At 42.1% G+C, this 25,560-nt stretch overlaps 1 protein-coding gene across 3 annotated transcripts; it reads right to left on the bottom strand.

Annotated features, from left to right (window-relative positions):
* Positions 1–1,311: 1,311 nt before the first annotated feature.
* LOC115170936 (synaptogyrin-1) lies at positions 1,312–25,382 on the bottom strand. 3 transcript variants are annotated; one of them, XM_029727331.1, is made up of 4 exons: positions 24,751–25,382; positions 5,548–5,785; positions 4,424–4,569; positions 1,312–1,684 (listed from the first exon to the last, which is right to left on the bottom strand). In XM_029727331.1, exons 1-4 carry the CDS (start codon positions 24,862–24,864, stop codon positions 1,475–1,477), a joined length of 708 nt encoding a protein of 235 aa, XP_029583191.1. In that variant the 5' UTR covers positions 24,865–25,382; the 3' UTR covers positions 1,312–1,474. The 3 variants fall into 3 exon arrangements, with proteins under 3 accessions (XP_029583191.1, XP_029583192.1, XP_029583193.1); XM_029727332.1 differs by lacking the exon at positions 24,751–25,382 and adding an exon at positions 13,461–13,568; XM_029727333.1 differs by lacking the exon at positions 1,312–1,684 and adding an exon at positions 2,243–3,107 and having other exon boundaries at positions 24,751–25,380.
* Positions 25,383–25,560: the final 178 nt, after the last annotated feature.

Raw genomic sequence — 25,560 nt, forward strand, 5'->3', positions numbered from 1 at the left:
ACTCCTACAGTGCCTTCAGAAAGTATTCATAGCCCTCGATTTATTCCACATTTTGATGTGTTACAGCCTGAATTCAAAATTGATTAAATAATGTACCTTATACCTTATAATGACAAAGTTAAAACATGTTTTTAAAAAGTTTAGGAAATGTATTGAAAATTAAATACAGAAATATCTAATTTACATAAGTATTTACTCCCCTGAGTCAATACATGTTAGATCCTTTGGCAGCGATTACAGCTATGAGTCTTTCTGGGTAAGTCTAAGAGCTTTGCACACCTTAATTGTACAATATTTACACATTATTCTTTTTTTAAATTCTTCAAGCGCTGTCCAGTTGGTTGTTGATCATTGCTAGACAGCCTTTTCAAGTCTTGTCATAGATGTTCAAGTTGATTTAAGTCAAAATTGTAACTAGGCCATTAAGGAACATTCAATGCCGTCTTGGTAAGCAACACCAGTGTATATTTTCCCTTGTGATTTAGGTTATTGTCCTGCTGAAAGGGGAATTTGTCTCCCTGTGTATGTTGGAAAGCAGACTGAACCAGATTTTCCTCTAATATTTTTCCTGTGCTTAGCTCTATTCCATTTATTTTTTATATACATTTATTTATTTTTTTAAACTTCCTAGTCCTTGCCGATGACAAGCATACACAACATGTTGCAGACACCACCACCATGCTTGAAAATATGAATAATGTGGTGGTCAGTGCTATTTTTTGTTGGATTTACCCCAAACATAACACTTTGTATTTAGGACATAAAGTTCATTTCTTTGACACCTTTTTTGCAGGTTTTACTTAAGTGCCTTATTGCAAACAGGAATATTTGAATTCTGTACAGGCCTCCTTTTCACTCTATCATTTAGGTTAGTATTATGGAGTGACTACAATGTTGATCCATTCTCAGTTCTCCCCTATCACTGCCATTAAACTCTGTTTTAAAGTCACCATTGGCCTCGTGGTGAAATCTCTGAGTGGATTCCTTGAGTTAGGAGGATGCCTGTGTCTTTAAAGTGACCGGGTGTATTGATACAACATGCAAAGTCTAATTAATAAATTCACCATGCTCAAACGAAGCAAATTTTTGCTCCTGAACTTATTTAGGCTTGACATAAAAAAAAGGGTTGAATACATATTTACTCAAGACATTTCAGCTTTAATTTTTTAAATATGTAAACATTTCTAAAAACATAATTCTACTTTGACAAGATGGGCTACTATGTGTAGGCCAGTGACACAATCTAAGTTTAATGTATTTGAAATTTAGGCTGTAACACCACAAAATGTGGAAAAAGTCAAAAGGTTTGAATACTTTCTGAAGGCTCTGTATTTCATTATCACACCTAACACAAACAGATCTGGGACTTGGCTACCTTTAAGCCACCCCATGGCCCATAAACATGTCCCCTTAAACCACCCCTGATGCTGAATACCCCTCCCTGGGCCTTCTCCTCCTCCCTTGGCCCTCTGGCTCAGTACTCCTGGCCCTGGTAGCCAGCGGAGCCATCAAAGGCTAGCTCTGTGCTGGCCGCGGGGTCAATGTCGGTGGTGTAGCCCGTGTAGTCAGTGCCCATGGGGGCCGCAGCGTTGGGGTCGGCGGTAGGGTCAACATACTCCTGGGAGAAGAGGGCCGAGTCAGCCCCCAGCTTGTACTTCTGAAAGCCCAGGAAGGCCTGCACCGCCTTCAGAGCAGAGAGGGTGTTATGGGGCGGGAGAGCAATTGAAAAGGGAATGGGCAATAGTATAGAGGCGATAGCAAAACAATGTATGCGTGGAGAAGGGAAGAGGGAGCACAGACCATAGGGGGCAGCGAGCGATTGGAAAGGGGATGGGCAACAACATGAAAGCAATAGCAAAACAATATGTATGTGGGTGGGGGGATAAACAGGAAAGGTGGAGACATGGGGTTGTGTGGGTGGGATTTGAATATGACAGATGGGCAGAATGAGATGACACGATAGACTCAACCAATGATAGTGGGGGAGGGGGGTATATCAGGTAGCATGCCATTTGTTAAAAAGGTATGAAGTAAGATTAGGAGGATGAATGGTAGTTAGATGATAAGAAGGGTGGGATAACGAGAGAGAAAAAGAAAGAAAGGAAGGAAGGAAGGAAGGAAGGAAGGAAAAAATGTTAGAGCGGGAGGATTAAATCCGTTAGTGGGGAGTGTCAAAGCAGATTACAGTCAGTGGTCTTGGAATGAAGCAAGTAACCTTTCACCTGATCAGGCACCGTCTTTGTTTTGTCTTTTCAACACAACAACGATTTAATAATAAACATTCACAAATTATCCCAGTGTCATATACAAAGCAAAAATACCCAAACAAAATTTTTAAAAAAATCTGATTTTAATCCTAACTCATAATACAAAATAACAGACAAATATTCACAGTGGTTGCAGCCAGCTGGACCAGGTAACACTAACGGCACGTCAGTAAGCTGTAGTAGTTAGCTACAGCTGTGGCATGTGTGTATGGGGGAGCATAAGGCTAGATTAGGGAGAGGAGGTGAACAGAGTTCATAGCTAGGCTTTTCCTTCACAGATTTGCAGTTTTGGCATTGAAATACAATGTGAAAAATTAACAATTACTACATATCTAAGAAACAATCTAACAAGGTCTGGGGTCAAACTGGTATGAACTCTGTAAATATTTGTCACTTTCTAATAATTTCCTGAATTGAGACAACCAGCAAAGGTAAACATAGATAAAATGGTGGATTACTATGCAAGGAAATGAGAACCTGGTATGTCAACAGTACCACTGTTTTAACACCACAAAAGACACTCATTTCCGGCAATGGTTTGATATCAAGGCACTTTGGCAGTGCAATCTGAACCCAGCAAGCATATCCTAGCTGTAAACACTAGCCAATCATAGTAAACAAATACAAGGTACTTCTTCACTGTGTTTGGCCATCTAAGGAGGACATCATTCAGACAGCCTGGATGGGAAGTTGGTGTGAGGGAAACAATGTTAAGGATGAGGGTCAGGATATCTATCATTAGGCTAGTGGTGGTGTGGGCTGTGGAATGAATAGTTTGTTGTACTCTTCTTCGAACGACACTCTCTTTATCCTCTCCAGGGACAGCAGTGTCAGAGCACCCTAGAGAGAGACAGACCGGTCAGGGACTGGGTCAGTGGACAGTTATGGTAGAAAGGGTGGTGAGGATGACCCCAATATTCACCAGATATAATACGTTACTTTATGGAAGGATTGTAACAAAAAAAAAAACCTTACCGTAAATTCCGGACTATAAGCCGCAACTTTTTTCCCAGGCTTTGAACCTCGCGGCTTAAACAATGACGCGGGTAATATATGGATTTTTCCTGCTTTCAATTTTTTTATCTCCAAAAAAACATTCTGTAACGTGCTCCGTTTTTTGGCGGCATGAAGCTTTAGACCAATGAAATTGCCGAACGGGTTAAGGTCAAACAACTTTTTTGTTTACTGTTTAGATTAAATCGAGCGCTCTCAAACTTCCCATCATTCTGATTACGGTAGTCATTTTGTCACCCTCATCATGGCAAAGACACGGAGAAATGCATATGATGCAGCTTTCAAGTTGAAGGCGATTGATCTGGCTGTTGGAAAAGGAAATAGAGCTGCTGCACGGGAGCTTGGTCTTAATGAGTCGATGATAAGACGTTGGAAACAGCAGCGTTAGGAATTGACTCAGTGCAAAAAGACAACTAAAGCTTACTGCTAATTATTATTTTTTTGTTACAAGCCGTGTTTCGTTAAAGGCTATTTATTTTTGTTACAAGCCGTGTTTCGTTAAAGCCTGTGTAAAGTTCATTTGTTTCAATGTACCGGTAGGCACCTGTGCGGCTTATTTATGTTCAAAATAATAATTTTTTAAAATTCAGTGGGTGCGGCTTATATTCAGGTGCGCTTAATAGTCCGGAAATTACAGTAAGCTTTTTCTAAAAAGACAGAGGGGCAAAGATTAAATTGGCAAAGAGGGAGACACTTTGTTCAGATCTGCTAAAACAGAGATTAGGCGTTATTGTAGACAACAATATAGCATAGACAAAGACTAAAATTGAAAAAAAGAGGAATCGAAAAAGGCCCAAAGGAGAAGATAAAATAAGGAGAGAAAGTTTAGATCCAGGTTACAAAACTGCAGAAAAACAGAAGACAGTAGACACTTCTAAAGATGAAGAAAAGCAGTGTTAAACAGATGTAAGTTAAGACTGACAAAGAGGAGCAGAATGTTAGGACCAAGCTTCAGACACAGCAGAATTAAAGCCTGATGAAGAAGGCAGAGGTGTTATTTAACCAATTTATTTGAAGGGGCACTGATGGAAAAATGTCATATGAATACATTTTGTGTAATATACATAATATTATAGACGCACAAATGGCCATTACGCCAGACAGGAAGGTTAATGAAATGGTGGGCTGTGTACTGTATGTACCCAGGTGAAGATGGAGAAGAAGGCGAAGGTAATGGCGGCTCGGGCTGCGTCCGCGCCCTCCCTTAAAGGGTTGTCCTCCTCCTTGGCAACCTGCCACTGGTTGGCCAGGAAACAGAACCCCACAAACCAGACAAATGACCAGAATGCTACAGGAAGGATAGAGAGATAGAGAGAGAAAAAGGGAGAATTACAAACAGAAATCATTAATACTATGGGTGGTAAAACTAAAGAAGAAAATCTGCTCTTAAAATGTAACATACTCAATAATGCAAGATTACAAATGTCATGCCAATAACAGACGGGTCATGCAACAATATAAAAAACATTAGATCAACTACTGATACACAACATATTTTGCAACCATTTTACAAGCCTCACAGTAATCTAAACCGAGCCTCTAAGTTCATAACGAGTATGTTAGGGTTTATCAGTCACACAACTAACCAGAGGGGGGCACCTGTGCACATACAAAATGGCACCTACAGTACTCAAGTCTGCCAATGTCCTAGAGCGGTGATTCAAACTCCAGGGCTCTGTTCCAATACTATTAATATGCATCCTTCTTTAATCCTTTCCTTGAAGTAATCACCAACCTGATATAATATAATTTGTGAGAGCAATGCAGTGAAGAGCTTGCTTCTACGCCAATCCAGTCACGTCGGAGTGATTGCATCAAGGAAAGGAGGAAGGAGGTATTATACAGACAGGGCCCAGCACACGTAATGGCTATTGAAGAAACAAGACCTTTATCAATGTTCATGTATTGATCAGTGTTTCCTAAGAGTTTAGAAAGGCTAAAGACAAAGGCCACATCCACCTCCCCACCCCTGAACCGAATCTCCACAGAGCCTCCAGAAAAACCACGTGCCTCCAGACACACACCAAACTCTTATGATGACCAACTTCTCAACTAAAACAACCCATCTTTGCTGTTAACGAACACACAAGAACCTCCCCCATCCCCCAGTCAAAGATAGCGTAGACCCACACTAACATCCTTCCTGTGTGGGGTGAAGTGAGTTCACAGTTCAGATCTGTGTTCAGTTTTGCATTTACCATGGTAATGGTTAAGGTTAGGCTGTTCCTAGATCGGTGCCTAGGGGAAACTACACCCCAGAGCTTACCAGACACTCCGATGTCAGCAAGCACAGCCTTCTTGCGGTCCTTGACGCTGCTGATCTGGGGGAAGTAGACATCCAGGGCCAGGAAGGCAGCACAACTTAGGAAAGCTAGGGTGCCCATCCCCACGGCGTAGTTACAGGCATTCTGGTTCCTGTTGAAGATGCAGAACTCCTCAATCTCGTCAGGCCGGTTCACATAGCCCTCGTTGGCTATACAGCCAAAGATCACGATGGAGAAGAGCTGGGGGAAGAAGAGAGGAAGGGAAGATAGAAAGGGTGTGAGAAAGAAGTGGATTGAGGAGAGAGGGTTGGGTAGGGAGAAAAGGAGAAATGCAAAGGAAAAGAACCCGGCAAAAATCAGTAGCTCCAGGAAGAAAGTTGGCAACCCCTGATCTACTGCATATAGTAGTAAAATCAATGTGCATGGTACATCAGTAGGACAAGCTGATCATTTTTTGCATCCTATATAAATCTGTCATATGGCGTATTCGGAAAGTATTCAGACCCCTTGACTTTTCACATTGTTACGTTACAGCCTTGTTCTAAAATGTATTAAATTAATGTTTTTCCTCAAATCTACACACAATACCCCATAATGACAAAGTAAAAAGTTGTGTATGTGTAATATATATATATATATATTTTATTATTTTTTTCAATATCTAATTTACACAAGTATTCAGACCCTTTACTCAGTACTTTGTTGAAGCACATTTGGCAGCGATTACAGCCTCGAGTCTTCTTGGGTATGACACTACAAGCTTGGCACACCTGTATTTGGGGACTTTCTCCTATTCTTCTCTGTAGATCCTCTCAAGCTCTGTCATGTTGGGAGCGTCGCTGCACAGCTATTTACACGTCTCTCCAGAGATGTTTGAGCTCTGACTGGGCCACTCAAGGACATTCAGAGACTTGTCCCAAAGCCACTCCTGCGTTGACTTCCTGTTGGAAGGTGAACCTTCGTCCCAGTCTGAGCGCTCTGGAGCAGGTTTCCATCAACGAACTCTCTGTACTTTGTTCCGTTCATCTTTCCCTCGATCCTGACTAGTCTCCCACTCCCTTCCGCTGCAAAACATCCCCACAGCAGGATGCTGCCACCACCATAGGGATGGTGCAAGGTTTCCTCCAGACGTGACACTTGGCATTCAAACCAAAGAGTTGAATCTTGGTTTCAGACCAGAGAATCTTGTTTTTCATGGTCAGAGTCCAAGCTTGCTGTCATGTGCTTTTTACTGAAGAGTGGCTTTTGTCTGGCCACTCTACCATAAGGGCCTGATTGTTAGAGTGCTGCAGAGATGGTCGTCCTTCTGGAAGGTTCTCCCATCTCCACAGAGGAACTCTGGAGCTCTGTCAGAGGGACCATTGGATTCTTGATCACCTCCCTGACCAAGGCCCTTGTCCCCCAATTGCTCAATTTGGCCGGGCGGCCAGCTCTAGGAAGAGTCTAGGTTATTCCAAACGTCTTCCATTTAAGAATGATGGAGGCCACTGTGTTCTTGGGGACCTTCAATGCTGCAGCCATTTTTTTGTACCCTTCCCCAGATCTGTGCCTTGACACAATCCTGTCTTGGAGCTCAACGAACAATTCCTTCGACCTCATGGCTTTGGTTTGGCTCCGACATGCACTGTCAACTGTGGGACCTTATATAGACAGGTGTGTGCCTTTCCAAATCATGTCCAATCAATTGAATTTACCACAGGTGGACTCCAATCAAGATGTAGAAACATATCAAGGATGATCAATGGAAATAGGATGCACCCGAGTTCAATTGAGTCTCATAGCAAAGGGTCTGAATACTTATGTAAATAAGGTATTTTTGTTTTCGCTTTGTCATTATAGGGTATTGTGTGTAGATTAAATAAATGTTTTTCTTAACCAAGCAAGGCTGTAACGTAACAAAATGTCGAAAAAGTCTAGGGGTCTGAATACTTTCCGAATGCACTGTAGTAACGTATGGCGTAATGCAGCGAAGACACAACATGATCCTATCGTCGCACCAACCACCTCAATAAGGCTAACTGACAATTTGGTGTAAGGTGAATCCAAAACCTACACATCCAGAGTCACGTGTACCCAGTTGTCTACATTCAGATACATGTATGACAGGATCTGACATGAGTGTAGATGAAGGAAGATCCTAATGACACAATGTGAAACAGTAAGCAAAGTCAAAACTGGCCCCTTTTGCACCAATGCCAGTTACTACATCATAAAACCATATAGAACTACAGCAGCATCAAAAACATCTACTCATTTAATTCACATACATTAGAAAAATGACTCATATACTGGAGTAGTCCCAACTGCTTTAATCCAGGTTCAGGCCAGTGTTGATGTTTGTTTTGTTGATGAGATGGAATGATTTTAGGGGGCTTGTGTATACTACTGTATCTATTGCGCTCAGGCACGTGCACAGATAGGAGTCAACCTGTGCCCAGCACATGCCCCTTTGAACTGCCACTCGCCAAGTGCCTTTTTGCGTGGAGGTATAATTATTATTTTATGTATAAGGTTTTGTCGTTGTTGTTCTGAACCCTTTGCCCATTTGTTGTGATGTCAAGTGCGCCACCACCCCCCCCCCAAATTGTTTTTTGTTTTTGTCTATATTGCATTTGTTTTAGGCATAAGGGCAATGAAATGTACCGATATTTATGTACAGTTGCATATTTTCCTACACTTGGCTCCCAGGAAAACACAGAATTTCTCATTTGGGTCTCAGGCTGAAAAGGTTTAAGAACCCCTGCCCTTGACAATCAACCTGTCTCTTTCGTGGATGATGTTGGCTTTCGCCGACTGGTCGAGCACCTCGAGCCCCGGTACACACTAGCAAGTAGGTGCTATTTTTCAGATGTTGCCCTACTGGAGTTACACAGTATTGTTGATACGCGCATCCATGAGCTACTTTCTAATGGGCGTCACTGCTATTAGCTTCACAACTGACATTTGGACCAGCAATGTCAGGCCCAGGAGCATTCTGAGTCTGACAGCACAGTGGGTCGGCGAGGATTTCGTACTGAGGAAAGCCGTATTGCATGCTCAAGAATGTGCTGGTTTTCATACCGCTGCTGCCATTTCAATGGCATTTGAGAACATGAACACACTCCAAGCTCCATTCGAACAATTGACTCGAGAAATAAGCTCATCAACTGCATCTGCAGCAGACGTGATACCCTCTGTCATGGCATTGAAACGCTACCCCCCTAAAACTTGCAAAAGTTCTCTACTAGAGGCTGTGAACAAGCGATTCGGTGGCATTCTCTGAGCCTCTTTACGGTGTCTACACCATGTTCGATTGTAGGTACAAGGACCGCTACTTCGATGCAGACAAGAAAGAGGGTTTACATGAAATGTTACAGACACATCTGGACAAGATGGAAATGGACACAGTGACAGTACGCACCGAGGAAGAGGACCCACGACAGAAGAGGCCATGGACAGACAGAGCTGAAACTTCACTGCTTGACATTTATGATGAAATCCTGGTTGAGAATGAAACAACTGAACAACGAAACAGCACAGCAAGTGAAAGAGATATGTTTTGATTATGTTTTACTGGTAAAACGTAAATTCCAACAAAATAACAATTTGGTCTGTGTGTGTGTGTTTCAACTATTTAACTGTACTAGAATGCTTAAAAGGCCGCTACAATTTTAAACATCGGTATCGTGTTTCTTTGGCAAGGAAAATATCAGATATCAGTATCGGCCAAATTTTTTATATCGGTGCATCCCTAGTTTTAACAGCTGGCCTCTTCATCAGACAGCACTGTGTGTGTGCGCGCGCATGTATGTGGAAGACAGAGAGAGAGCATGCACAAGGGGGTGGGGTGGTATGGCAGAGCATCTCTGACGTAATACTGTATGTGTTGGTGAGCCGCGAGTGAGAATGCAAGTGTGTGTGTGTGTGTGTGTGTGTGTGTGTGTGTGTGTTCGATCAGAAAATACACACTGTAATGCCTTTACAAAATAGATTGTAATTCGGTAGAGTTTTTCCATTGGCTGTGAATCAATTCCCTATACACAGTGTGAGTGTGTGTGATGGTTACCCATTCCCATCTGTCAAGTGAAGCATGGGAATCTGATGGATCGTGGCTGGTAAGCATCCAGATGAGTGGATAAAAACACTATATGTACGAGAGGAAGGAGAGAGAGAGAAAAAGAAAGCTAGAGTGTAATGGCCTTTAGCCTTCTTTCAATGTGCATCTTTCCCATTGAACCATCATTAGCTGTGCTGAAGCTGGCCCACCCTGGTTGTCAGGAACTCCCAACACCTCAGGCTCATAACCAACCGAGTGCTGTACGCTCACTGCTCTTTGACTAAACTGATATTCTCATTCAATGTGAATATGCTACCTTCGAAACAGACACAATATATAGTGTGTATACAGACAATGTGTAATACACAATATGTCGAAGGTACAAGGCGAACTGAAAGCTGAATACTACAAAGACTACATAACCAGATCCTTTGACAGAAGAGGTATTACATTCTCAATACTATAAGAGCTCACATGCTTGTTAGCATCTCTTCACAATGCCTAGTTTCAACCGTCCAGTATTTATATGAAGATTGTATCGTTGCCTCCTTTCTTCCATGTTCTGAAAATTACAAAAATAAATAAGAGTACTGCCTCCTGGCTGCTATTTTGGGCTCCCGAGTGGCGCAGCGGTCTAAGGCACTGCATCTCAGTGCTAGAGGCGTCACTACAGACCCTGGTTCGATTCCAGGCTGTATCACAACCAGCCGTGATTGGGAGTCCCATAGGGTGGCGCACAATTGGCCCAGCGTCGTCCGGGTTAGGGCTTGGCCGTGGTAGGCTGCCATTGTAAATAAGAATTTGTTCTTAACGGACTTGCCTAGTTAAATAAAAAAGGTTAAATAAAAAAAATCTGCTCCATAATTTCCTGCTTTATTTGATCCCAATAGTGATAGTCTTCCTTTGCCCTCATTTCTCATCCCAAACTCCTCTGAACCACGTTTTATAGTTCATAATGTAAGCATTTCATTGCACCGTTTACACTGTAGCCTGTGCGTATGACAAACTTTAATAATGCAAAGAGGATAGCGGTTCTGTTTGTGGACATGATCTTTAGTCAGGATCTCGTAAATCTGTGAATTCCCTACTTTCTAGTTTTGACTGCTGGTGTGGTCTCCCTCCTGGTCCATTCGCCTACTCCGATCTATAATTACCAGGCTAGCAGCACAGCTCTCAGTCTTGTCTGGATCACAAGGGCCCCAGCACCTCACAGACATATGAAAGCAGGCATTGTGGCTGGCACCACGTGGGATCCTGATCCTGTGATCATTAGCAGTAGGCCTTTTATGCTCCTGATGGGATTTAGTGTGTGTGTGTGTGTGTGTGTGTGTATCATGAGATCAAAAAAGAATACAACTTTGCTTATGCATGACTTTCTCAAGATGAGCAGCACTGGCTGTGTTACAGTTTCACTGCTGCACCACTACCACCACAACCTAACAATGAAATACATCCTGTTGCATTACTGTCTGAGTTCCAGGTTGTGCCTATTAGTGTGCAGGGTGTCTTTCAGGCAGGCCTACCAGTCAATCAGGCTATGCACTCCATCACAGCTAGAGCCCCTTAGCTTTGCTGCAAGCTACAACAGAGGCCATTCACTCTTGCCATCATAGCAATACTGTGAGCAGACTGCACTGGATGCCCTCTCTCCACTCAATGAATCTGCTTGTGCTAGTCTCCTTCAGTCGTCAGTGTAGTCTCCTCCATCATGGAGTACCATTGATACAGATGTACACAAAGGAGTCCTTAACAAACAAACAAACAAACATGGACACACACACTATTACACAGACCGCTTGCTGGCCAGGCACCACATTTCTGCCCTCCCCCACAATCATTCCATTTTAATCTCTGTGACCTTGTGTTCACACACACAGAGATGGAGAGAGAGAGCGAGCCGGACCAACCAAGACTGCCAGATTCTTTGAGTCACAAGACTGGAAGTCTTTCTCCATCCTAATGCCCACATAAGTACTACCAGGAAACCAGAAACACCAACTCCCTACATAGAGATGACTAGCTGAATATAGGCCTACCATGAGGTTACAGGTTTACACTTGCACACATAGTTAGCATACAGCTCAACAAAAAAACAAAAACACATGAGGAAAAAGGCACATCCATCCTAGACAAACTAACCTTCAAACCCAATGTTTGCTATGGCAATATCAACAGAACAATGCTTTCAACTAGTTACAGTAAAAACAGAACGAAAACCAGTTACAAAATTAAAACCGATTGCTAGAGCAAGGTTGGTACTTGCAACTTCAAAAACAAAAACGCTAAACAGTGTTTTTGAACACACCACGACCTACTACAACCATGTCCCTGGAAAGCTAAGCGATGTCCATATTCTCCACTAGTCTTCTCGGAGTAGATTGGCCTCAGCTACTTACATCATAAGCCCTTATAAAATGTCCCAGTCCATCGGTACCTAAAAGGCTGTGGCGAAAACGCTGTGCCCTGTAGAGCGTCTAGATCCAGATGCTGGTTTTGGCAGGACAACGATTATCCAAAAACAAGTGTGAAAACCACACTGTCATTGTTGTTTTGGGTAACTGTGCTCCAACGAGCCGCACACACACACAGACTCCGAGGTCCTCTCCACATCGCAGCGAATCATCATCATCACACAAAGCACAAGGAGAGAGGGAAGGAAAAGAGACGGCTAGTCGAGAATCTCGTGCTCGTAACAGAGAAGAGAAAGATAGCATTGGTATTGTGGTGGTGAAGTGTAGCTTTAGAATGATATTTAGCTGCTGTACCATAGTGTGTATATACACTCATGGCACACACACACACACTTATTCAATTTGAACTGTCAAATGAAACAGACCACATTTTATCCATTTGCTAGCTGAAAAATAACAGAGAGCATCCAAAACATGAACACTAGACCACATTTCACCGGGTTAAAGTCCCAGCAGAGTCATCTGGCTTATTACCTCAACAGCTGCTGGGAATTAATATATATCCAACAACACAAGACTAAAATTCACTTCAGACTACTACTCTTCAGACTTCCATTCAAAAAAAAAAAAAAAATATTGACACATTTTACGGTATCCCTGGCCTCTAGTTAATATGTGAAAAAGAAACTACTGCACTCTGGGGCTCCTGGTAACTCCAACAAGTTTTAACGAGGGTCAACCAACATTTCAGATCAATCAGGGTCATGTTGAAATAAAAAATTGGAATCAAATGTATTTGTCATGTTTCGTAAAGAACAGGTGTACACTAACAATGAAATGCATACTTACGGGTCATTCTCCAACCAAATTAAATAGTGACACATTTAAATACACAGTAAATAATGAATAACAAAGATTTAAAAAAAATAACATGGCTATATAGTACCAGTACCGACTGGATGTGCAGGGGTACGAGGTAATTGAGGTGGCTAGGTACATATAGGTAGGGGTAAAATGACAAGGCAACAGGATGGATAGTAACAGTAGAGTGTAAAAGTTGGTGTGTGCCAGTGTAAAAGAGTTAGTGCAACAGCAACAAAAAAGTAAACGCAGGTAGTCCGGGTAGCCATTTCATTAGCTATTTAGCAGTCTTATTTAGTAGTCTTATGGCTTGGGGGTAGAAGCTGTTCAGGGTCCTGTTGGTCCCAGACTTTGTGCAGTGGTACCGCTTGCCATGTGGCATAAGACAGAACAGTCTGTGGCTTTTAGCAGGACACACCGTAGCAAAACGTTTTGCAACGAAAAACAAAAACAAGTTCCAGTCGGTTACACCACATTTTCTTTTACAATTCTCCCTACTGAACATGGTTTGGAAAGCAAGCGAGAGTCAAAGGACCAGGATTAGCAACATTCTGCAGAGGTAAAAAAGCTCAACATTCAAACCTTGTCACCTTTTAATCTTACATACCAAACAAACAAACATTCCTCTTTGGAAATCTGTCCCAATGTCCCCAGCATTACTGCCAAACACCGGTGCAAAGCCTGACTGTGGAAATGAACTAATAGTGCTCCAGCTATAGTGACTCAGACATCTGAATGAACATGCCACCCACCCACCCACACAGTCTTGTCTAATACGGTTCCATTAACTATGGTGGATGTGTCATCAGGCCAGTGCAGTAGAGTTTGGCTCGGCTCTGCTCAGTATTGTGAATAGGGTGTAAGTGTCCATTTTGTTTTTTTTAATTGAGCCTCTGTGCCCAATTGGTAAATTAAACACATTGACTAAATAGAGACTACACTCCTTTGATTTATCAAACCTAAACATCAGTTGCTAATTACAAGGTAACAACATTGACAAAGTAGCAGACATTGCAGCCTTCCAGGACCGAAGATCCACCCAAAGAAAATACTTCTCTATTTCCAGGTCCCCCTTCATCAATTAGCTCAATAAAGCTTGTATTGATCTGGTGACTGAGGAGTTTCCCAATGGGACACCATCATGCATATCATTCGACAGATCCCAGTGACAACATTAACAGGAGTAGCAGAGAAAAATAAGCAAGTTATTCAGAGAATGCTTCAATGGAATGAAGAAAAAAATAACAGACAACTCATTCTACATTCCCTCATGACTCGCAAGCACAACTATTCTATTTGCTCAGACAAAGGCTTCACACTGAAAAGGCAGCACATGATCGGACAAGGAAAAGAAAGCTGAACTAAAAGGGGGGATGATAGGTCATGTGACGTGACAGTTTAGTACATCCTATAACACCCCTAGTTACAAGGTTGCCATGATACAAAGATCCAGCCATTCTGAAGACCGTCCCTGTCCCCTTCCTCTGGTGAATAACATACTTGTGTCGTGAGCAAGCCTCCTCTCATTTGTCCCCATTCCTCCCTCCCTTTCTCATGAGTGTGCTTGCCGGTGACATCTTGCCGGTGGTCTCTGACAGTCATCATGCCAACGCAGCAGACCTCAATCAGCCAATCAGGATCTCGGTTGGGGGAGGGCTGTGGTTCAGCAAGTTAATACTAACCTATCATCATCACCACAGCACGGAGGGCTACAATGGCAGACTTTAAAATGGGAGTGGCTGAGCTTACATTCCCTTTCTCGATATACAATGGCAGATTTCTTTCCACCAAGACAAATGTGTTGGTGTCCATCTTTGTTTTGCCTTAGTATTCGTGGAAGCAGGTTCTGATCACACATTTCTGGATGGTAGCTGAATGAGGAATAAAACCTCCATGATCATTGGAGTTCCCACCCCAATCTGCGGAACATCAAATATGCTGCAGTCCTATACACCTTTTCTCTAATCACTATGCTTGACAGACTGACACACACACACTATTTCTGTTACATGTATTTAAATTATTTCTGAGTATTTTGTCATTTGTATTGCACTGGGCTACACTACATTTAAATACATTTCAAACTACAAGCATTTTGTAGTTTATTTTGATACATTGATGTTTATGGTATTTTGTCAATTCCTGCACTCACACATCACAGAGACACACACTCTTGAGAGAAGCTGTGTCTTAGGCTTGGCTATTGATTACTACAGTTATTGATTAGGACTATTTGGAAACATCATTCATTATGCATGATTCAAGTCATTTCTCAGTACTAAATGAAACACCAGAACAAGAGAAAATAAATTATTTTTGTCTCTGGTTAGTTTAGATAACAAATAATAGCCTTCATGTTCATTTACATCTGTTTGCAACATTAAGGGCCTGAGTGGCTCTGTTGGTAGAGCATGGTGTTTGCAACGCCAGGGTTGTGGGTTCAATTCCCACGGGGGACCAGTACGAAAACATTGTTTAATGAAATGTATGCATTCGCTACTGTAAGTCGCTCTGGATAAGATCGTCTGCTAAATGACTAAAATGTAAATGTAAGAACCTGCACATTTTTTTATAAAAAAAAAAAAAAACTTTATTTAACTAGGCAAGTCAGTTAAGAACAAATTCTTATTTTCAATGACGGCCTTGGAACAGTGGGTTAACTTCCTTGTTCAGGGCAGAACGACAGATTTTTACCTTGTTAGCTCGGGGATTCGATCTTGCAACCTTCCGGTTACTAGTCCAACGCTCTAACCACTAGGCTACCTGCCACCCCTGTAATTGAACCTAGTCTACAGCAGACAGGAATCTTTGGCTCCAGTAATTGAACCTGACCGTCCGCAGGCACTGACGAGGCGCCAGGCTCGTGCCGCCACTGTACCTGAGCTTGTAATCACAGCCTACAAAGCCTTGTCCTTACTAACTCTTTAAATCCTAAGCTTGCTGATCATTGTCTGTGTAAATACTAGCCTAAAAAAGGCCTTGTCACTACTAATTGTGCACGGAGAGTTCCATAATAACAATAACTTTAAAGGGATACTTTGGGATTTTGGCAATGAAGCCCTTTATCTAGTCAGATTAACTTGTGGATACCATTTTTATGTCTCTGTGTCCAGTACGAAGGAAGTTAGAGGTAGTTTTGCGAGCCAATGCTAACTTGCATTAGTAGATACCCATATAGTCATTGCGCTAGCATGCTCATTGCCAAAATCCCGAAATCTCCCTTTAACGAGAGGAAATCAAGCTCTGGTTATCACATGGATTTGTGTCAGACTGAAAATCCTTCCATGCTTGTCTATTGAGTTCTGAGATGGTTCCAAAAATAGCCTGTCTGCATTTACACAGACAGACCAATTCTAATATTTTGCCAAGTAATGGTCTTTTGACCAATCAGATCTTTACACATCAGCTCTTTTACAAAGCTGATCTGATTGGTCAAAAAACCTATTAGTGAGAAAAAAAATAAAAAAAATAATTGAGCTGCCTGTGCAGGTTGGTCTCAGACTAGACGTAACATAGTAAACGAAAATCCGGGCCCCCTGAAATTAGTATGATATGTTACATTTGGTACGGTTACCAGGGCTTGAATTTCCTGGTGGCATTGATGGCCCGTCAATGCCCCCTTGTATGGCCATAATGCCCCCTAAAAAAATCCATGCCTTGTGGCCAAAGTGGCCGTTGTGCCCGTCGGCTGAACATAGTAATTATAATTCCTTTCTCCCGGCTGCCAATTAGCCTGCTCCGAAGCACCTCTCACTCACATGGCTCTCTCAGATATTTCTATTCTTATTAGCCAATGCCCGTCACATAATCGGGCCCTTCTCAAAGCTATCGCAGCTCCAAAGTAGGCTACTAGTGAAGACAGACATCGGGGATGCAACTGTGTGTGTCCTTGTCTTTCTGTGCTTGAAATAAATATTTTTTAAAAAGACTCTGGGAGAGGTGGGGGACAATAGATCCCAAATTAATACAACCACTGTACATCAAAACTTTTTAAAAGCAATGAGGCTGATGCAACAGATATTTTAGCTTAAAATGTTGATAAACTATTAGACTATTTCTTCACATTATAAGCGCAGAAATGCACACACGGCTACTAGAGTGAATGTTCCAAAATGCAATTAGCTGGAAAACATTGTTCTACAAAGCGCACCGCATGGGTTGTTAACCTTTTCACACGTACTAACAAACTGGTGTGATTATTCTACATTGTTCCCTGGAGCATACGCTCAAACCGGTGTGATTACAACGTCCAGTTTCGATTGACGCAACAATTAGCATTTGAGCTGGCCACAATGGTTTTTCAGAAACATTTTGCACAAACACAGACCTTACAAAGTTATGTCCAGAATGTGACCAGTTTATTTTTGGATGCAATGTTCAGACATTCACAGAAATAGCTACAGCAGAACACAAAATCATCCAAACTGGAAAATGTAGGCTACATTTGTCCTAGCGCTAACTGAGGAAAGACTGACATAACACAAGCGGTTATATTTTTATAATTCTTGGCTGACAGAAACTACAATATGAATTTGCTAATAGCAATTACTATTTATAATTAAATCACATCACTGGTGAGCTCACCATTGATCGAAATAATTGAGTAAAACACTTTTTAGAAAATCGAAAGTGATCCGACAATGGGTAGTTTGTGCGGGCCGCCATGTTGGTCAGTACAACCTTTAAAAAAAGTATTTTTTAGGTGTTCATTACAATATATGCAATAATTGGAATGCATTATTTGTCACTTGAAAACATCTGAAAAAAACTAAATACATTATGCTCCATACATACAGTCGTGGCCAAAAGCATTGAGAATGACACAAATATTAATTTTCAAAGTTTGCTGCATTTCATAAGTGTCAAAAGCTTTTATTGACAATTATATGAAGTTGATTCAAAGAGTCCATATTTGCAGTGTTGACCCTTCTTTTTCAAGATCTCTGCAATCCGCCCTGGCATGCTGTCAATTAACTTCTGGGCCACATCCTGACTGATGGCAGTTTGTCAGAATTTGTGGGTTTTTGTTTGTCCACCCGCCTCTTGAGGATTGACCACAAGTTCTCAATGGGATTAAGGTCTGGGGAGTTTCCTGGCCATGGACCCAAAATATCGAAGTTTTGTTCCCCGAGCCACTTAGTTATCACTTTTGCCTTATGGCAAGGTGCTCCATCATGTTGGAAAAGGCATTGTTCGTCACCAAACTGTTCTTGGATGGTTGGGAGAAGTTGCTCTCGGAGGATGTGTTGGTACCATTCTTTATTCATGGCTGTGTCCTTAGGCAAAATTGTGAGTGAGCCCACTCCCTTGGCTGAGAAGCAACCCCACACATGAATGGTCTCAGGATGCTTTACTGTTGGCATGTCACAGGACTGATGGTAGCGCTCACCTTGTCTTCTCCGGACAAGCTTTTCTCCTCCGGACAAGCTTTTCTCCGGATGCCCCAAACAATCGGAAAGGGGATTCATCAGAGAAAATGACTTTACCCCAGTCCTTAGCAGTCCAATCCCTGTACCTTTTGCAGAATATCAGTGTCCCTAATGTTTCTCCTGGAGTATATACAAATTGCCATCATACAAACTGAGGCAGCAAACTTTGTGAAAATTAATATTTGTGTCATTCTCAAAAGTTTTGGCCACGACTGTACATACGGAATGCGCCTACAGTAGAAATGACAACACGATATACAGAAAATAAGAAACTTACTTTGATAGGAACGCACACATGTCCAAAGTTATTATTCGTAAGGAAAACAACAAGGAAGGCAATGCAAGCGCCAGCCAGAAAATGTTCCAATTCGTGCAAGACTGCACAAACATGATTGATGTGCAGGCTCTCTCCGGCTCAGTAAAGCCTCAAACATAAATTGTCCGCAACGCTGATATGGGCTACTTCTATGCGAATTAATGAGGCGGCGGAACACACCTCAATCCAAACTGTTGTTTTAAAATAATTAGAAATTGACAAGTTGAAACATAGCCAATAGATAATTATCAGGCAGCAAGTGTTAACTGTCCTGTTGCGTAATAATCACATTTTTGAACAGTGTACACATAATGACACCATGCTCATAAAACAACTCACGCTGGGGCGACAGTCACGCATGAAAAGGTTAATATGACAAAGACCGTCTTTGGCTGCTGGACAATGAACGAAAGTTGAGAACATTAAAGAAATACTGGTATCAATGGGATATGGGTAAGTGTTTATAAAATAATCCCCTTAACATTCCTATGGTTGGAAGAGGGTAAGATATGCCTCAAAAAACATCCAGGTTATAAACAGTTACGTTTAATTAAGTAGTTTCAAAATGTTGACTGCCTCCATTCAGATTGCAAGGTGGGTGATGTTGCAGTGTGCAACAGGCACTGGCCTTTCTCAATCAGAATTTACAGTGCCTCTAGTATGACAAAAATCAAGCCTTTAGACATTAATATAAATTATCTGACCTACAATGTATTTGAAGTACACTTTTTTTGCTACTCTGCAACTAAACTCAGTAAAAAAGAAATGTCCCTTTTAACTTTTTAAAAGGAAAATCCAGGAAGTGGATAGAAAACACTAAAGTTTCCAAAACTGTTAAAATAATGTCTGTGAGTGTAACAGAACTGATATGGCAGGCGAAAACCTGAGGAAAATCCATCCAGGAAGTGGGATTTCTTTTATGTGGGTGGTTTTCAATTGAATGCCTATTGAGTATCTAATGGGTTAGGACCCAGATTGCAGTTCCTATGGCTTCCACTAGATGTCAGCAGTCTTTAGACATTCTTCCAGGCTTGTTTTCTGAAAAATGAAGAAGAATGACACCTTTCTGTCAGGGGACTGGGGAAGCATGCAGTGCTGGTTTGCGCAACCTTCGTTCTTTTTCCTTTCTATTGAATACGCTATTGTCCGGTTGAAATATAATCGATTATTTAGACAATTGAGAACCTGAGGATTAATTATAAACATCATTTGACACGTTTCGACGAACTTTACCGGTACTATTAGGATGTATTCGTCTGCATGTTTTGACCGCCTTTGAGCCAGTGGATTACTGAACAAATGCGCCAACAAAACTGAGTTTTTGGGATATAAAGAGGGACTTTATCGAATAAAACAAACATTTATTGTGTATCTGGGACACTTGTGACTGCAACCAGATGAAGATCTTCAAAGGTAAGTGATTAATTTTACCGCTATTTCTGACTTTCGTGACTCCTCTACTTGGTTGGAAAATGTTTGTATGCTTTTGTAAGCGAGGCGCTGTCCTCAGATAATCGCATGGAAAGCTTTCGCTGTAAAGTCTTTTTGAAATCTGACAAAGCGGCTGGATTAACAAGTTCATCTTTAAACTGATGTATAACACTTGTATTTTTATGAATATTTCTGTATTTTGAATTTGGCGCTCGGCAATTTCACCGGATGTTGTCGAGGTGGGTCGCTAGCGGCACGCCTGCGCCAGAGAGGTTAAACACTGTTTCCCATGCTTGTTCAATGAACCATAAACAATTAATGAACATGCACCTGTAGAATGGTCGTTAAGACAATAACAGCTTACAGACAGAAGGCAATTAAGGTCACAGTTATGAAAACTTAGGAAACTAAAGAGGCCTTTCTACTCACTCTGTAAAACACCAAAAGAAAGATGCCCAGGGTCCCTGCTCATCTGCGTGAAAGTGCCTTAGGCATTCTGCAAGGAGGCATGAGGACTGCAGATGTGGCCAGGGCAATAAATTGCAATGTCCGTACTGTGAGACGCCTAAGACAGCGCTGTAGGGAGACAGGATTGACAGCTGATCGTCCTCGCAGTGGAAGACCACGTGTAACACCTGCACAGAATCGGTACATCCGAACATCACACCTGCGGGACAGGTACAGGATGACAACAACAACTGCCCAAGTTACACCAGGAACGCACAATCCCTCCATCAGTGCTCAGACTGTCCGCAATAGGCTGAGAGAGGCTGGACTGAGGGCCTGTAGGACTGTTGTAAGGCAGGTCCTCACCAGACATCACCGGCAACAACGTCGCCTATGGGCACAAACCCACTGTCGCTGGACCAGACAGGACTGGCAAAAAGTGCTCTTCACTGACGAGTCACAGTTTTGTCTCACCAGGGGTGATGGTCGGATTCGCGTTTATCGTCGAAGGAATGAGCGTTACACCTAGGCCTGTACTCTGGAGCGGGATCGATTTGGAGGTGAAGGGTCCGTCACGGTCTTGGGCGGTGTGTCATAGCATCATCGGACTGAGCTTGTTGTCAATGCAGGCAATCTAAACGCTGTGCATTACAGGGAAGACATCCTCCTCCCTCACGTGGTACCCCTCCTGCAGGCTCATCCTGACATGACCCTCCAGCATGACAATGCCACCAGCCATACTGCTCATTTTGTGCGTGATTTCCTGCAAGACAGGAATGTCAGTGTTCTGCCATGGCCAGTGAAGAGCCCGGATCTCAATTCCATTGAGCACATCTGGGACCTGTTGGATCAGAGGGTGAGGGCTAGGGCCATTCCCCCTAGAAATGTCCGGGAACTTGCAGGTACCTTTGTGGAAGAGTGGGGAAACATCTCGCAGCAAGAACTGGCAAATCTGGTGCAGTCCATGAGGAGATGCACTGCAGTACTTAATGCAGCTGGTGGCCACACCAGATACTGACTGTTACTTTTGATTTTGACCCCCCCTGTGTCCCTTTGTTTAGGGACACATTCAATTTCTGTTACTCACATGTCTGTGGAACTTGTTCAGTTTATGTCTCAGTTGTTAAATCTTGTTATGCTCATACACATATTTACACATGTTAAGTTTGCTGAAAATAAAACGCAGTTTACAGTGAGAGGACCTTTCTTTTTTGCTGAGTTTACTTTGCATGTTAGCTAACCTGTTAGGGATAGGGGGCAGTATTTACACGGCCGGATAAAAAAACTACCCGATTTAATCTGGTTATTACTACTGCCCAGAAACTAGAATATGCATATAATTATTGGCTTTGGATAGAAAACACCCTAAAGTTTCTAAAACTGTTTGAATGATGTCTGTGAGTATAACAGAACTCATATGGCAGGCCAAAACCTGAGAAGATTCCTTACAGGAAGTGGCCTGTCTGACAATTTCTTGGGCTTCTTGACTCTATTGAAAACTGAGGATCTCTGCTATAACGTGACACTTCCTACGGCTCCCATAGGCTCTCAGAAACCGGGAAAAAGCTGAATGATGTCTTTGGAGCCCCTGGCTGAAAAACATTAGCGCATTTGGATGGTGGTCGATCAGAGTACAATGAGACTGAGGTGCGTGCACGAGGCGACCCCATGTTTTTATTTTCTCTGTCTTTGAACTAAAACAACGACTCCCGGTCGGAATATTATCGCTTTTTTACGAGAAAAATGGCATAAAAATTGATTTTAAACATCGGTTGACATGCTTCGAAGTACGGTAATGGAATATTTAGATTCTTTTTGTCACGAAACACGTCGGGCGCATCACCCTTCTTTACCCTTCGGATAGTGTCTTGAACGCACGAATAAAACAGAGGATATTTGAACATAACTATGGATTATTTTGAACCAAACCAACATTTGTTATTTAAGTAGAAGTCCTGGGAGTGCATTCTGACGAAGAACAGCAAAGGTAATCACATTTTTATTATAGTAAATCTGACTTTGGTGAGGGCTAAACTTGGTGGGTGTCTAAATAGCTAGCCCGTGATGGCTGGGCTATCTACTCAGAAAATTGCAAAATGTGCTTTCACCGAAAAGCTATTTTAAAATCGGACATAGCGAGTGCATAAAGGAGTTCTGTATCTATAATTCTTAAAATAATTATGTTTTTTGTGAACGTTTATCGTGAGTAATTTAGTAAATTCACCGGAAGTTTGCTCTGGGTATGCTAGTTCTGAACGTCACACGCTAATGTAAATAGCTGGTTTTTGATATAAATATCAACTTGATTGAACAAAACATGCATGTATTGTATAACATAATGTCCTAGGATTGTCATCTGATGAAGATCATCAAAGGTTAGTGCTGCATTTAGCTGTGGTTTGGGTTTATGTGACATTATATGCTAGCTTGAAAAATGGGTGTCTGATTATTTCTGGCTGGGTACTCTGCTGACATAATCTAATGTTTTGCTTTCGTTGTAAAGCCTTTTTGAAATCGGACAGTGTGGTTAGATTAACGAGAGTCTTGTGTTTAAAATGGTGTAAAATAGTCATATGTTTGAGAAATTGAAGTAATAGCATTTCTAAGGTACTTGAATAACGCGCCACGGGATTCCACTGGCTGTTGAGTAGGTGGGACGATTTCGTCCCACCTACCCTAGAGAGGCTAACCCTTCCCTAACCTTAACCTAACTCCTATCCTTAACCCCATCCTTATGTAACAGTGCTGATTCCATCCCTCTCCTCTCCCCAACCTGGGCTCGAATCAGGGACCCTGTGAACATATCAACAACTGCCTCCCACGAAGCATCGTTACCTATCGCTCCACAAAAGCCACAGCCCTTGCAGAGCAAGGGAAACAACTACTTCAAGGTCTGAGGGTGTGATGTCACCGATTGAAACGCTATTAGCGCGCACCACTAACTAGCTAGTCATTTCACACCAGTTACACCAACTCCTCCCCTTTTGACAACCTCCTTTTCCACTGCAACCAGTGATCCGGGTCACGGCACCAACGTAACAGTGTTGCTTACATCCCTCTCCTCACCCCAACTTGGGCTTGAACAAAGGACCCTCTGAACACACCAACAAGTGCCTCCCACAAAGCATTGTTACCTACTGCTCCACAAAAGACGTGGCCCTTGCAGAGCAAGGGAAACAACTACTTCAAGGTCTCAGAGCGAGTGATGCATGCACCGCTAACTAACTAGCCATTTCACACAGGTTACACTTAACCCATTTCTTAACGTTAGCCACCTAGCTACCTAGCTAATGTTAGCCACAACAAATTGGAATTGGTAACATATCATACATATTGCAAATTCGTAACACATTGTATTAATTGCAATTCGTAAAATATCATACGAATTGTAATTTGTATCATTCGAAATCGATGACATCGACAAATTAATACCTAACGTAACAAATCACGCTTATTTCAATGTCCCGGATTTTGGTTTAGTATGTTACGTCTACCCCTGATTCCAGGTTGGCCTGTGTAAACGCAGCCTGGTAAAAGGGGCCATCTGCAGTTGCTACATCCATTTTTGGACAAACAAATTATTGATATGTACCCATTGATTCTTTAAGAATATAACTTATAAATACCCCATGAGCTTAGTTCAACTGTCTTACCCCATAATAACATAATATAAGCTTTTTTTTACGCCAATGTTTGTAAACAAAGTAAATGTAAACAAACACTCTATACCCTCAAAACATGGTTAAAACTAGAATGTTAATAGTATGGATGGTCAGTCCTTGGATCCATAGCTCTGTCTATGAATTTGAGAGTGGTTACATTACTCCAGCTCCATTCCTCAGCTTTTTAGGGTAATAGTGGCTGCGTGTGTGGCTTTGAATTGTTTGAACTACTGACTGCCACTTTAACTGACATCTAGTAGTCTATAAAATAGGGGTCTTTAATTCAGTGGTAGCCATAACATTTTAATTGAACACAAATGGTTTTCAAGACAAGGTAGCTATAGAGTCAGTAGTCAAATATTATGACTGAAAACAATATTTATTCTGTGCGTTTCAATAACGCCCTTCCACTCAAATGTGTGCGTAAGCAGGGTATATAGCCTTACCTATGGGGTTAACAGATTGATTCCTAGGCACACAATCGGTTTGCTTTTAAATCCTACACATTTCTCGAATGTTTGGAGATATTTTGCTGTACACAGATGCCCGTGTCCTCCACTTTTGAATTATTTAAACGACATGCTCAAATTAACACAAAACATGACCACTCACCCAGCACACAAGCCGAAGGATAGTTTGAGGCTGTTGAAAGAACGTCAAAGGGTCGAAGGCTCCTCCAGCCTTACCCGCTCCGTATGCTTGCATCCCCTGCATCACCCCCTCCATCTTCAGCTTCTGGTGGTGATTTCCCCGTCTCCGAATTCAGTACCCAGCCTAAAACGTTAAATGACGTGGTTTTGTGCGCTCGTTCGGTGTATTGACCTTGGTATGATTATAACGCTGCCCGTTGAAACGGTATTGACTCGGGTTTAATTTATTCTAGTATCTGCTCTGCCCCTTTGCCAATCCAAAACCTTCCATCCGTGGCTGCCTTCTGTGGTTTTGAAGCTAATTTATTTCCCTCAACAACCTCTTCCCCTTCTCCCTATATAGCCCTTTCTCAGCTGAAAGGTGGAGAGAAATAAGCCGAGCAGACACGCATTCTTGTGAGTAGCGCGCGCACACGGCGCAGTCAAGTTTTTGACGCGCACTCACTCTCGACAATCACAGAAAGCTCCTTGCCATGTTTTTATCGAGGCGCGCTCCTGACAGAAAACAGTATCTTATTCAATAACAAAAAAAAGAAATCACTATTTAAAAAGAAGCCTACACGCTAGTACTTGAAGTGGGTAGAAACACAAGCCCACTCACTACAGGCTCACATAATCATTATATGCATGGATAATCAGAGATCTCTTCCTGATTTACAAATGGGATCAACTGCTTTGCTCAATCTGTTTGTCTCCCCAGTCTACGGTGTAGGAGAGGCCTATGCCACCTGGCGGATAACTATTGGCAGTGGCTCTCACTAGGCAAAAATGG

Source organism: Salmo trutta, chromosome 32 (assembly GCF_901001165.1).
Source record: "Salmo trutta chromosome 32, fSalTru1.1, whole genome shotgun sequence".
NCBI lineage: Eukaryota > Metazoa > Chordata > Actinopteri > Salmoniformes > Salmonidae > Salmo > Salmo trutta.